Genomic DNA, 14,531 nt, shown 5'->3' on the forward strand with positions numbered 1-14,531 from the left:
CTTGAGCCAACTGGTTCGAGAAAGGGTTCATTTCTTGGAGCTTCATGTGCACACGACACCACCTACTGGCCAGGTGTATAATCACAGCCAGCTGTATCTTAACACATGTGATGCATTCATTTTTTGTCTATTATGACTCTTGGGAATGACTTCACAAAAAGTGTAAGACGAAATCGTTTGTCTACATAAATTATGTATACACATATGTGTATAATAAAATATTGTTTGAATATATTCTCTGTGTGTAATTATTCCCAAAATAGTAGTGTCATGTGATATGGCATGGTGTGTAATAATCAGACCTCTCAACTTTGATCAAAAGTTAAGAGTGAGATTATGCTAATTTTGGGGACAGGGGGGGGGGAGGAAGAGACGGGGGTTATGGTCAACAATTTCCCCTCAGCAGCAACACTGAAGCACACAGAGGTTCACGCTGCGTCTTTACGCACGATCCAGCTGCTGACGTCTCCCTCCTTTCAGCTCAATGCACTTCTAGACTGTTACAGTTTATAACATTTCCATCACCTTTCACAGCGACAGGTTTCTCAGTCAGTCGCCGCGCTGACCAGACAAATTTCTATTGCTCTCGTCAGTGCACTCTGGGCGTTGCGGTGGGCGGATTTTACCCCCGTTGGTGAGCTGCGTGGACAATGCATAACTAAATACTGTAAAGGGCTCCTGTAGAGGGAACAGGGGTACTGACAGGTCTGAGATGAAGCCCCTGATATTACAAGTTCTTTAAAATGACCCTTAAAAGTGCACACCTGAATTAAAGCGCGAGGCAGCAGCCCACCGAAGCGCCACTGATTCTATGTTGTTAAAAACAAAAGAGAATGAAGCACAGCTACTAACTCTCCTATTGACTTTAACTGGCACACGTTGCTACTGATGTGAGGACATTAAACGTAGTGATTCACGTTTTGAATGGTGAACGGTGATAAAAGCACCTGCTCCGAGGGAAAGGAAGGAGGGGGAGCAAGCGCTGAGGCACAGAAATACAGTGCATGTAGTTAAAAAATGCAGAATTAATAAAAACGAAACATATAAACAGACTAAGTGGCGTTTTAAACTGCATCTGGTTAGCAGAACTGTTTTATGATCCAGCGTGCAGCCATGACTGGTTCTGAATGAACCGGTCATCTGGCAAAATCTGAGCCACTTCCTGAAGCAGTCACGTGGTACAGCCGGGCAGTGAGGCTTCGGACGTCATCGTTTTCGGCTCCTCCCCTAAATGAAGCAAGCCTCGATACGCGCTTTACGGAAACGCCCCCTCCATTACTCGACACACGCCTCGAAGCCTCGGCACATCACGTAACATCACTACTATTCACTCAACTGTTTCTTCCTGGAGAAGTTCTGCTCTATGTCCTGGTGTCTCCAGAGAACTGCTAACATGACTAGCCGCCCTGGAGAAGCTCTGCTCTGTGCCCTGGTGTCTCCAGTGATCTGCTAACATGACTAGCTGCTCTGAGAAAGCTCTGCTCGGTGCCCTGGTGTCTCCAGTGATCTGCTAACTAAGCAGCACTTCGCCTTCCTAGCCACCCAGCTTTAATGGACTCACTCCGGGCTGTCAGCTCCTGCCATCGCCTACATCCCTGACCTTCTGCAGTCCTGAACCTCCGGTCTTGATCACTCACCACCCAGCATACTCCCTTCAATAAAAACTCAAACTTTTAGTCCCGTGTGTGCGTCCTGAGTTCATCGATAAACAAACCCTGACACTTATATTTCCGATTCATTTTCAAATAATTTGATTAATAAAACATTGGTTCTCTTGGAAAATCCTTTCTGGATTTGTTATCTGCACCGTATGAAATGGAAGGAAACTGGACTCGGACCTGGGCTTTTGGGTTGTTGCATGGCTCAGCTGGACTCTGTTTTTTTTCCAACACTACTGTACAAAACATCGGACAGCTTACTTCGCTACAGCAATCCTCGAAGGACAATTTAAACCAGCAGGAATAACTTGTTTCTACAGAGAAATGATCAAACCAATTTTTATTTATACTTTTTAATTCAAAAATAGTCAAGAGTGGGGTGTGCTCATGGCGCAGTGAGTAGCGCGACACAAATACGGAGAAACTGACTATGTGTTGGCTCGTTTTAGCCATCAGTGCTTTGTAGCAACGACCTAAAGGAAAGACTCTAAATAACTTGTGACAAAGATAAGTTGGATTGGTAGCTATTACAACAACCCTTTTCATGGCCATGGACTTATACACGTCCATAATGGATCAAAGGTCAGTCCTGATAATCTTCTCTGCAGCTCTAATTGTTTGTTGCATTGTTTTTCTTATGAGTCAATGCGTCTCTGCTATTCACGGATGACGTGGTCCTATTGGCTTCATCAGGGCGTGATCTACAGCTCTCACTAGAGCGGTTCGCAGCCGAGTGCGAAGCGGCTGGGATGAGAATCAGTACCTCCAAATCCGAGACCATGGTCTTGAGCTGGAAAAGGGTAGAGTGCCTTCTCCGGGTTGGGGAAGACGTCCTACCCCTAGTGGAGGAGTTCAAGTATCTTGGGGTCTTGGTCACGAATGAGGGGAAGATGGAGCAGGAGATCGACAGGCGGATTAGCTCTCAATTTACCGGTGGATCTACGTTCCTACCCTCATCTATGGTCATGAGCTTTGGGTCGTGACCGAAAGAACGAGATCCCGGATACAAGCGGCTAAAATTAGTTTTCTCCGTAGTGTGTCTGGGCTCTCCCTTAGAGATAAGGTGAGGAGCTCAGTCATCCGGGGAGGACTCAGAGTAGAGCCGCTGCTCCTCCACGTCGAGAGGAGCCAGTTGAGGCGGCTCGGGTATCTGGTCAGGATGCCTCCTGGACGCCTCCCTGGTGAGGTGTTCCGGGCATGTCCCACCGGGAGGAGACCCAGGGGAAGACCCAGGACACGCTGGAGGGACTATGTCTCTCTGCTGGCCTGGGAACGCCTTGGGATTCCCCCGGATTTTTGAGTTTTCTTCAGCTGTACGCCATAATCAGCGATATTAAAACAATGAAAGGCTTGCGATATTTCAGTTGATTTGTAATGAATCCAGAATGTGTGACATTTCATGTTTTTTAATTGCATTACAGAAAATAAAGAACTTTATCACAATATTCTAATTTTCTGAGACAGTCCTGTATATGTCTCTTAGTTCTTTCTTAGCAGGACCCCTACTCTGAAATAAGGCATACTATACAGCTCTTAAAAAAGTCCAAGATTTTTCTCTTTTTCATGTAAGTAAGCCATGTAACTTGTTACAATCTCAGGTTTTGGATAGGCGTAATGTAGCCTTAATGTGCACTTTTTGCTAACAGAGGTCCAGAGAATGCTCAGAGACATGAAAAATTGGGGGAACATTCACTCAGCATCATGTGTGTGAAGGTGATTATTGAGTATTTGAGGGAATAATGTGTAGCCTGGGAAACAACCTAGAGGGTAATCTTTTATGTCTTGCACTCATCCACTTGTAGGATTAACATATCTTAAACACTTAGAATTAGACATCTTTATTTTTCATTTTGTATATACAGAGTCCATACAGAACGAAGTTTCGTTGCATACAGCTTGTAATTAAAAGTAAACTATTGAAATGTAAACAATGCAGGAAAATTGCAGCAGTGATTAAAAAATAAACAATTAAAATGTAAACAATGCAGAAGAAACACTCCCTCTAGTTGTTATTCACTATGTGGAAGTTTAATCATGTCAGATCTCCAAGGATGAAGAATATAAAAGAAGAACTTTTATATTTTCAACAAAGTTTTTGGTGAAATTATGCTATTTGCTTAATCTGTCATTGGCTTTAAAGAATTGGGAAATCATCTTTAGAAGAGAATTGTCTGCTTGTAAACTAGGTAATAAAAGCACACATCTTTCCTTTATGTGTTTGAATATAGATTTTTCCACCTCTATACCACAAGATTCTTTTCATTGTCAGTGCATTCTCATAATGTTGTTTTGTTGTGTGCTTGCATTAGATCACGTACAGTGTTATAAGTGAGGACTGAGCACAGGGACCCAAATAATAATCATCGCATACAATTCCAAGCGGTTTAACAGAAGTTGTATCCTTAGAAACTTAAACATGTAATGGTCACTGTAACACATTAGTCTACGTATTCCATGGTTTAAGATTAATAAAAGTCCCTTTAAACAGTCCACATAACCATGGTAATACTATTAGCATACCATGCCTATAATATGTGTAGTTCATCACTGTACCTGCTACAATTACTACATAAAGACCGAGGGGTGACTACAAAAGCTCAAATTATACTTACTATGATTCCATTTATAAAAGCAATTTCCAGGCATTGCAGTTATCAATTTCTGTGGCATGGGACTGTCATATTAATAGGATGAAATGTGTCCAACTAACGGGTGAGACATTCTCATGTGGTTAGATCAAATAATCAGATAGATGAAAACAAGAACTTAGCACCCTCATGTACACATATGGTTACATAACATTCTTTGTGAGGTGCTTGGATTTTTGTAAGATTTGTTAGATCCTAGGTACCAGAGACTTGCCATACTTTCTTTTTATTTGATGAAGGGATGCTGCACATGGGCAAGCACTCTTCAGAGCTTCATACAATGGGTAAGGTCCCCTGTATACATGCTATCACTTTTTCTCACCATTCATACTGAGACTGATCTCTGTACCTAAGTTGAGATAAGCTGCTTATCTCCATTAATATCATGAGTCCAGGATCCCAATTCAGAGCACATGCTCTGTTTGGGTGAGCAAAGCCCTGGCATCCAGTGTGTGGGTAATAGACTCGGTGTATAGGGTCTGTCTATGAGGTGTTTCCAGTCCTTTATCACCTGGGACCTAACTGAGGTGATAAAGGACTGGAAACATCATATCTCCTAGCTCCACATGGGCTGTACGTTTAATATTAAAAGACGAGGAACTTATTAGTTAGTTGTGACCACCAACAGATGACCTAAGAAAGATGTGCACAAATATATAGTTATTTCAAAATGTACTGTGTATAAGCCCTCTTTTAACAGAAAATGATGAAGTGAAATTAATAAAATGCTATTTGGTTGGATGTAAAATCAAATCAAAAGAGCCCAGTATTATTGCTTTGGAGTCCTCTCTGATACAGTGATGCAACAAGGTTGAAAACTGTCTTAGTCTTGTCAGGACTTGTAGCTCTCTGGGAGAAAGGTATCAAATCTGCATGTCTGCACTGCACTTATGTATGTGCTGTGCTTGCAGCTCAAAGGCACGGTTAAATTATGAAGCGAGACCAGCAGCAGCTTGAGGTGAAAGAAAGTACAAATCACTGACGTCTGCTGGCTTTGAAGGGAGAGATTGTTCCAACATAAAAGTAAAGTTGTTTGCTTGTGAATTCAGTGCAGAAATGGAGCTAAACGTTTTGTGAAAAAATCATGTGGAACAATATTATACAATATTATATATATAATATATATATTATACTTATATAGCTCTCACATATTTGAGTATTTAGTTATTTGATCTTTCAATTGATCATTTTAGCAAAGATCTTGATATCTATTCTAATCATCATTAATAAAGAGTAAATAGACACAAAGAATGTTTTGCACCATATATGTTGGATAAGCAACAACAAAAAAAAAAAAACAACAGGTCTAAAACCTGTGCTGACCAGTTTAACTAACAGATAGAGACAATACTGAAGGCAATGTGCATATATGTAGTGTTCTTTACCTGATCTGATAAAGGTGGTCTTCAGAAGTATACTTCTGTATCAATAAAAAGACTGTTGAAACAGAAACTATACTTTAACATATTTAATCTAACAAGGCAGGGGGTGTTTACAGCTTCATTACTGGACTATTAAAGCTGTTGTTCTGAATAATACCAGGAATCCCTTTTAAAATGTATAACATATGGTTTAATTTATAACATATAACAATGGTATAACAATGAGCCTCCATGCAATACTCCCCTCTACCTACTATTTATGAAGCACTGCTGTACCCTAACCAAATAGGCTATGTTAAATATGAACTCTATTATACACGGTGATAATTTTAAATACTTTACATGACCTCTGTTATTTAAACCTGTTTTAATGTGTGGTGAGCTGTACCTTATCAGCTGCCTCCTTAAACATGCATATTATGATGGACACTTTGTACATCTTACTGCTGAGACTCTTTTCGCTGGATTTTGTAATTTTTCTCACAAGTAATACACAATCTCATAACAAAACTTGGCTTTGTCCAAAAAGGTCTAATTGGTAAGGACTCTTGAGTCAAAGATGAAATGTGTCAGCTTTTGCTATAAGTGCTGTCCGAATTCAATTCAGTTCAGTTCAGTTCCTTTATTGTCCCCCTTTAGGGAGAAATTTGTCTTGCAGCTAGGCATTCTCATACATGCATACATACATTCAGCACAACACAGATTTACAACATCATAAACACAAACTTATGAGAACCAATAAAAATTCCACTAGAATAAAATGACTCAGGCGTAGCGACCTGATTACTGTAGGTATAAAATAGTTCTTCCATCTTCCATCATTCCATAGGGGAGTGGTGGCCTAGTGAATAGAACAGTGCGCTTGCTCTCTGAGAAGGATGCAAGTACCTCAGCAAGACCCTTAACCCCCGATTGCTCCCTGGGTGCCCCACAGTGGCAGCCCACTGCTCCCCAAGGGGATGGGTGAAATGCAGAAGTGAATTTCTCCATTGTGAGATGAATAAAGTATCAATTATTATTATTAATTATCTGTTGGTTTTTATCCTAGAATAGTGCGGTCAGAGAGATTCGAGGTAGGAAAAGCAGTCTGTATACTTTCTATCATAGTTCCTGTGGCATAGGCAGCTCATGATGTCTGTCACTGGCACTAAGGAGCCATCAAAAATCCCACAATCCATAATATACAGTATAAGCAAAGCCCACCTCAAGGAAAGTTATGAAAATGTCCAGAGAGAAGAGAGCTTGCGCTTTGTCGCTCTTTTTCAGAAGGATGTAGGCCCTGATTTGACTATTGAAGTCCATTAAATAAAATTTTATTTATATAGCACCAATTCATGATACATGTCATCTCAAGGCACTTTACAAAGTCAAATTCAATCAGATTATACAGATTGGTCAAAAGGTTTCCTATCTAAGGAAACTCAGTAGATTGCATTAAGTCTTGACAAGCAGCATTCGCTCTTCATGAAAGACTGTAGAGCTACAGAGACACTCGTCTGCAATGTCGATGGCTTTACAGCAATCCCTCATACTGAGCATGCATGAAGCGACAGTGGAGACGAAAACTCCCCTTTAATGGAAAGGAAAAACCTCCAGCAGAACCAGGCTCAGTATGAACGGTCATCTGCCTGGACCGACTGGGGGTTAGAGAAGACAGAGCAGAGACACAACAAGAGAGACAAAAAAGCACAGAAGCACACATTGATCCAGTAATCTGTTCTGGGCTACAACCCGTGCAATAATCCTGAAGTAGTGACTTCTGCTGCTATCACCACCTGAACATATGTCAGTACACATGTATGTATGTATGTACAAATGTATGCATGTATATGCACATATATACGTGTAGGTACGTATGTATGTAGGCGTATAGGTATATGTATATATATAATATATATAAGTATGTATATATGTTTATATATATATATATATATATATAGATAGATAGATAGATCACTATGAATGTAAATAAGACACCATATGCCCATTCCTATTTCTTTTGTATTCTTTTTGATCCATTTTATATATGATGATTCACTGTATATAACTGAATGCACCTTTCCTACTCTGCACCTTCTTGTATGAGCCGATGTGGCAAGTGAATTTCTCCATTGTGAGATAATTAAAGCCTATCTTATCTTATCTTATCTTCTATGTTATATGGTAATAGCGGATGATCTGTATTCCTTGGATGATGTCACAGCTAACAGAATGCTAGACCAGGTGTACCTGCTATGAAGAAATAAATGACGGAGAACAAAAATGTGAAAGATAAAATAACCACTAGCATCATCAATGTGCGTTTCTGTCATGTAATGACAGATGAGTTAAAGGCTGTTCGAAATTGGCACAGCTGTCTGAAGCGCCTTTTCTACCCACGATGGAGATCTCACAGTTGACCCCATGAAAGGTCCAGAAACTGGAACTAGGGGCTATAATTCGACATTTGGGATGCATCCATTGTCTCCCTCATGTTTACTTCCATGTAACCTAGGCCGTTTTCCATTACACATAAAAAGCCCCAGACTTTTCAAAAGCCCAACGTGGGGCGCGGTTGTGTGCAGTATTGCACTTAAAAGTCCTCCCTTTTATTCACGACATGGCTGAGGCAAAAACATACTCATAAACCTCTGAATCTTACCTCTGTGATGCATACTTTAGAGTACACAGATCAGTCTTGTTTCCCCTCTCCGCTTCTGTCTATTATCTTGCAATAGACACCTTACCATCTAAGAACAGAAGTCTTTTTTCCCGGACAGAAACTAGTAACAATCCAAATCGTAAGACATAGACTTGAAGGATAGAGACACAGTTATTTGAAAAGCAAAAGGAATTTGGCAACTCTCAACAAAGTAATTATGTCTGAGATGGGAAGAAGTCCCACTAAATCACAGAAGTGTTGCGGCTTCATTGCTGTGAGTCGATTGGCCACTGATCACTTCTCCACTGTTTATGTTACTAAAATGTGCTGTGAGGAAAAGCAAGTAAGTTAGTCTTGCTTATGTTTTTCTTGGTTGAAAAAAGAAATGTTTACTGTGGCTTTTAACTGGTTAAATGGATTACGTATTTTAACTTCTTTGTATTCTTAATTTTTTCTCTAGAATCCGACCTGTGCCAATACACCCTGTACAAAGCCAGCAGTATGTCATCAAGCCCAAATACTACCACACACACACTACACAAACGCAGATGCATGTTCAGCCCCAACCTGACCGTCCCATCCCTCTGACGGTGGGACACAACTCCATTCATGGTGAGTAGGTCCTATATTTCACTTTTTAGTCTTTGAGTCTGTATTTCAAAGTAAATTGCACAATGAGCACAATCTTTAGTATACATAAAAGCTAACCAAACAGTTTTTTTGGAGGATTTGCAAACAGTTTTGTCTACATTTCCTGAGCTGTGGCTGTTCATACATGCACTACACTATAAAACATCTATCACTTTCTTTTAACTTGTATAAGGAATTGCAGGCTATGGAGACAGTCTCCAAACTGAAGTATCACCAGCCTCAGAGCTATCATCACTCCGTCTTTTTGTATGCTTTTCAGAAATGTTGACAATGATTCCTGATCCTAGATTGGTATTTATAAGCAGCACTGCCATTAGAACTTAGAGGCAGGATTTATGAACACCAGCTGGTAATGTTAAAAATTGCCAACAGTGCTTTAACTAGTTTGATGACCCCAAAGCACTTTACACTACAGTCAGTCATTCACCCATTCACACACACATTGATACCCTGATGGTGGTGAGCTATGTTAGTAGCCACAGATTGACAGCCTGGGGCAGACTGACAAGAGCGAGGCTGCCGTACATCGGCACCAACGGGCCCTCTGAACCGGCAACCCTCCAATTGCAGGATGATCTCCCTAACTCCTGAGTCCCTGTCACGTTGCACAAAACGCCATTAAATTGACATTAATGCTTCCTATTAATGCTGTAATAATGTTCGTAGCACTTTTGGACAATGGCGGAGTGAAACGAGAACAAGCAATATGTTTAAAACAAACCATACTAGTTGGCCGTGCTCCGATGACGTAGGGATAGTATGCACGACCCATGTACGGAGGCCTTAGTCCTCAACACAGCTGACCTGGGTTCGATCCGGGTCTATGGTCCTTTCCCTGCATGTCTTCCCTCCTCTTTCAGACCCCCTTTCCTGTCAGCCTAATTTGTAAAAAATGAGCCAGTAGTTCTGCAAAAAAACCCAAAAACCAATATTAAAAAACAACAAAAAACCCGTAGTTACACTTTCCTAGGGTGTTAGCAGTAAGTTATTAAAGGAGCTAATATCGCTTATGTTAGCGAGCGTTTGGTGCTCCTTCAAAAGACATGTAAACTCTATTTTGTCGTAATGAGCGGGCGGCAAAACACAAACATTGTCCCATCGGTGTGTAAAACCCTTATGGAGATAAATTTGTTATAGCCATAAAACACAAAACAAAAAACATCAGCAAAACTTTGTTTCAAGAATGCTAGCATGAGCTTGCCTGTATGCTCTCGGTCAAATCTTAAAACAAAATAGTAAACACATTAAAAGTAAACCAATCTAAATTTTCCCTGGTCATTTCTCTGCCAAACCTGTGCCTCTGTGTCAGTTCAGTTGACTTAGGGCCGTCCGTTTAGAAGAAGTTGTTTTAGGGTAAAGGTTGTCTGGTTGTGGCGATAGGGCAGCCGAGGCGAAAGCAGTTTGGGCCGGCTGGTCTGTGAATCCCGGCCTGGGATCAAAAGAGTCATTTCCAGATCTCTGGTGGGCTGCACTCAGCCTGTAAAGGGGTGAGTGCAGAGTGGGTGTCTCTGTACTCCTGCAAGCAGGGGCGGATCCAGGATTTTTCAAATGGGGGTGCGCAACTAAGGGTCATGGGGTCAAGGGTCATGGGTCATGGGGTCGAGACAATGTGAGGCTAAATGACCAAGGAATGCCATCTTTACTCTTTCACACTACCCTAATTATTCATCGAAGGTTTTTTTTTTAATTGATAATCATTTTAATGGATGAACATAAGTGGAATTAGCATGATTACCTTATTGTAATTGAAAATGGGTTTTTAAGCCAAAATCTCGTGCTTTTTACAGCATGCACAAGGTTAAAAAGTAGTTTCAAGAAATAATTATCCTTATCAATAATTAATCAAAGATTTTCTTTATTTCCAGATATGATATTTATACAGAAAATGGAATAAAAAAAACCCAAGGACTTAATAACAGTTTGGTATGGTTCAAGTGACAAAAGAGTTTTAAAAATATACATGTATTTTAACAATATATTTTAATCATATAAACTATATTAAGAAAAAAGCCATAAGCCTATAATAGAACTGTAAGACTTGACAAAGAATATTGTTCTCTTCTACAACACCTTCAACTTTATGATGACAATGATAATGGGTTTACAAATGTCAACCTTCTGGGATGCTTCTGGGCAAATATGTCTATGATTTTGTTGATGTCTAAATGAATGTCCTTGTGGACATACATAAGTAGCAAAGCCACAAACCTTTCTTGTCCCATTGTCGACCTCAGCAAAGTTTTCACTGCTTTAAGGCCCGAGTTAGCACTTTCCACAGAAGCACTCGTGACAGGTATAACTGACAGAAGGTGATATATCATAGAAATGTTTGGGTAGCACTTCATATTTGTTATATTTAGAATTTCAGGGAGAGAGCTGGGTTTTTCCACTGATGATGACCACTTTGTGTGCCACAACTTCACTTCCTGCCTGAATGTTGATCCTGATGGTAGATCATCTTTATATGATGTAAAGATCTCTTTCTCACTCTCATCGTTCATCATATGCAAGTTGCTTGGCAACAGTTTTAAGCCTAGTAAGTTTTCATAAAGGAGACCATTCTTAGTTTTAACAATAAAACGCATGTGGCACTAAAAGGTTTAGATCAGACAATACACACTACACAATAGCTATTGTATGCGTGTCAATGTCCACTATTTTTTTTACTTTACACTCTTTTTTCATTACTTTTCAAAAACTGCAACTAAAATTAAATTTTCATAACTTTACCGTTACTTGAAAAAGTTTTCCTGAAATAGCATTACTTTACAACTTTACACAACTTGTGAGAACCCCATGTTTTCTCATTATCAACATTTTCTAACGATCATCATACCTTTTTTCTGTGGGGATAATATAAGATTAAAGTCTAACTCTTGGACTGAAAAAAAATCCTGAAAACCGTTGAATAACTTCCAGAACAAGGTAAACTTTGAATATTCATGTATCAAAAGTGTTCAAATTAAGTTCAAATATGAAATATTGCGCATTTTATACACCGATTTTGGTATTCCGAATTTGGTGCTGCCTTCGTTTACGATCAGCCATTTCCGACGTGTGACGTCAGTTCAAGAACACAGAGAATGCGCGAAGCAAACTTGCAACACAGGCGTTTACGTTGTACAACCGGTACGGCAAACAAGGATATATGGATGTTTTCCAGTATCTTCTTTCACACACCAAATCTGCTGATCCACGTCTACTTTGAGCAAGCGCTTTTAAAAAAAATCGCCGAACTAAGTCCACAATAAAATGCCTTCTAGTGTCGCTTATAGACCAGTTCACTGGTATTGTTTTCATCCGGGTTTTTCGCGCATGCGCGCCGGACTAGAAGGAAACTGACGAGTTCTCGGCGTATTTTTCTTCTTTAGATAATGTATCACAAGATCGTTTTAAGAGTAAGTTGATGGTTGATGGTATCATATTGCCAGATTTATACAGCAAAAGCCTGAAGGGACGGAGCCAGTCTGTGAAATGCTGGCAAAGGGTTCCGTACGGTGACATATACAGCTGCCTTATAAACACGCCAGGCCAGTACACACGAGAGAACATGGAAGCATGAAACCACTGGACGGCTACAGTTATTTTATATCGGGACACCAGCAACCCCCGCGACCCCATGAGGGATTAAGCGGGTCAGAAAATGGATGGATGGACGTTCAGACATGTTTGTTTAACATCAGAAAGCGGAGTCGGACACACGGCGCTTCAGCAGAGAGGAAGACCCGCCCGGTAGGTTAAAACAAACATTGTTCACTAAGGATTATTTTGGTGTTTTTGTCCTATTAATCATTTTCACAGACTCATGCCAGAGGGTTTGCATACATTGTACATGTACGTACATCAAACAAAAATCGCCAAACTAAGTCCACAATAAAAAGCCTTCTAGGTGCGTAGTTGGTGGCTGTAGTGCAGACCACGGTGAAGTTGGTTTGACATTGGACATTCAAGCTCCGCGGAGTCAGCGGGATCTAGGTCACGGTTGATCCGGTTGAAGGACTCCGATTTCGGCCAGCGTCTCTCAGCTGCTCCCTTCTCCCATACGCGGTGGGACCGTCAACAAATCTGATTTGATTTTTGTTTGTCAAGAGTGCTCTGCGGACTCTGCGGAGCTTGAATGTCCAATGTCAAACCAACTTCACCGCGGTCTAGTGCAGGCCAGAAAGTAGCGCTACATACTTGGCCGGTGGATCAAAAAGTCCGAAAGAAATGGGATAAATTCGTTAAAGAAACGCGAAAGGACTGGATTGCCGGCAGTGACAAAAGTGTTTTATGCAATTCACACTTCACGAGCGAGGATTTTGAGGGGTACCTACAATGGAGCATGGGCTCTATGTCTTGGGCAGCGTTAGATATAGTCTCCTCAGGTTCATCTTGTTCAAACTCCGTTTCTTCGTATGTATATTCGGTATCGGAGTCGCCGATGCTTGAGGTGGAGTTTGTAGATGTATCAGACATTTTTTTATTATTAATTTTTTGTACGTAGAGTAAGAGTTATTAATTAAATGTAATAAATCTGTAGCGAAAGTCGTAGTGTTAGCAGCCAGATGCACGGTACTAGTTCTGTTTGTGACGTCACATTCCGGAGCAGCCCAATTGAAGAATGTTCGGGCTTTTTCGCGTATACAGCAAGTTTTATCGAAATTACTTCCAAACGGCGCACATAATTCACATATAATATACATTTCTTTACTCTGGTGACTATTTGAATGCATCTGGCAAAAAATACATTCAGTCCAAGAGTTAGACTTTAAGGTTGATCCATACTCCAATCTGGAAGGTGGCGGTAATGCACCTAAAAGTTGTTTGCCAACCACTATTAAAAAAAGAGAAGAAGTAGTAGTAGTAGTAGTAGAAGAAGAACAGGCTCGTCACTGCGCGCTATTATCCAAGATGGCCACGACCGGTGCTGCAGAGAGTGATGGATTAATTAGCGATAGTGATGGAGTTTCATGGATTTATCATCATCATCTGAGAGTGATTTGGAATATATAGAAGACTTTCTTGACAGCAACCTGATTTTTGACAAAATCCAGCCATACCAGTTTGAGGCAAGGAGACCAAAAAGGAACGATGTGAGTTGAATCTGTCTGCTACGGCAGCCGTCTCCTTATTTTTGTGATGTTTTTCCACTTTTACCCGATGTATTGCAACATCCAACTGCCATGCACGTGGGCATTGTTGCTTCAACAATAGCTCTAGAAAATTTCAATGGTGAAGTCCTCTGGAAATCCGAAATAATTGTTGTTTATTGCAGCTGTATGAGTGCAATGCCTCTGCTAAGAAAGAACACAGGATGTGACGTCAGGCCATCATTACTGCCCGTATTTGGGCACTAAATGCCGCCCCCAGTATCGGTGATTGCGACGACAATTAATGCCGCGCCGGCGTCACAGTGCGTTCTAAATGACAGGTACTGGCTATTAATCTTAATTCTATGAAGGATGTTTAAAATTTCGGGCTCTTTAAAAAATACTTTTGGTCTCCAAAAGGGGGTGCGCGCGCCCCCTGCGCCCCCGCCTGAATCTGCGCCTGGCAAGAGTGCAGCTCG

At 40.8% G+C, this 14,531-nt stretch overlaps 1 protein-coding gene across 1 annotated transcript in view; it reads left to right on the forward strand.

The window, feature by feature from the left end:
* The window catches only part of ltbp1 (latent transforming growth factor beta binding protein 1), a 300,540-nt gene that overhangs the window by 41,334 nt on the left and 244,675 nt on the right, over positions 1–14,531 (forward strand). The window contains exon 4 of the mRNA XM_036130647.1: positions 8,790–8,941. Coding sequence (XP_035986540.1) covers positions 8,790–8,941 — 152 coding nt within the window. The remainder of the gene's footprint in view (positions 1–8,789; positions 8,942–14,531) is intronic.

The sequence above is a fragment of the Fundulus heteroclitus genome, unplaced genomic scaffold, assembly GCF_011125445.2.
Source record: "Fundulus heteroclitus isolate FHET01 unplaced genomic scaffold, MU-UCD_Fhet_4.1 scaffold_37, whole genome shotgun sequence".
Classification (NCBI taxonomy): domain Eukaryota; kingdom Metazoa; phylum Chordata; class Actinopteri; order Cyprinodontiformes; family Fundulidae; genus Fundulus; species Fundulus heteroclitus.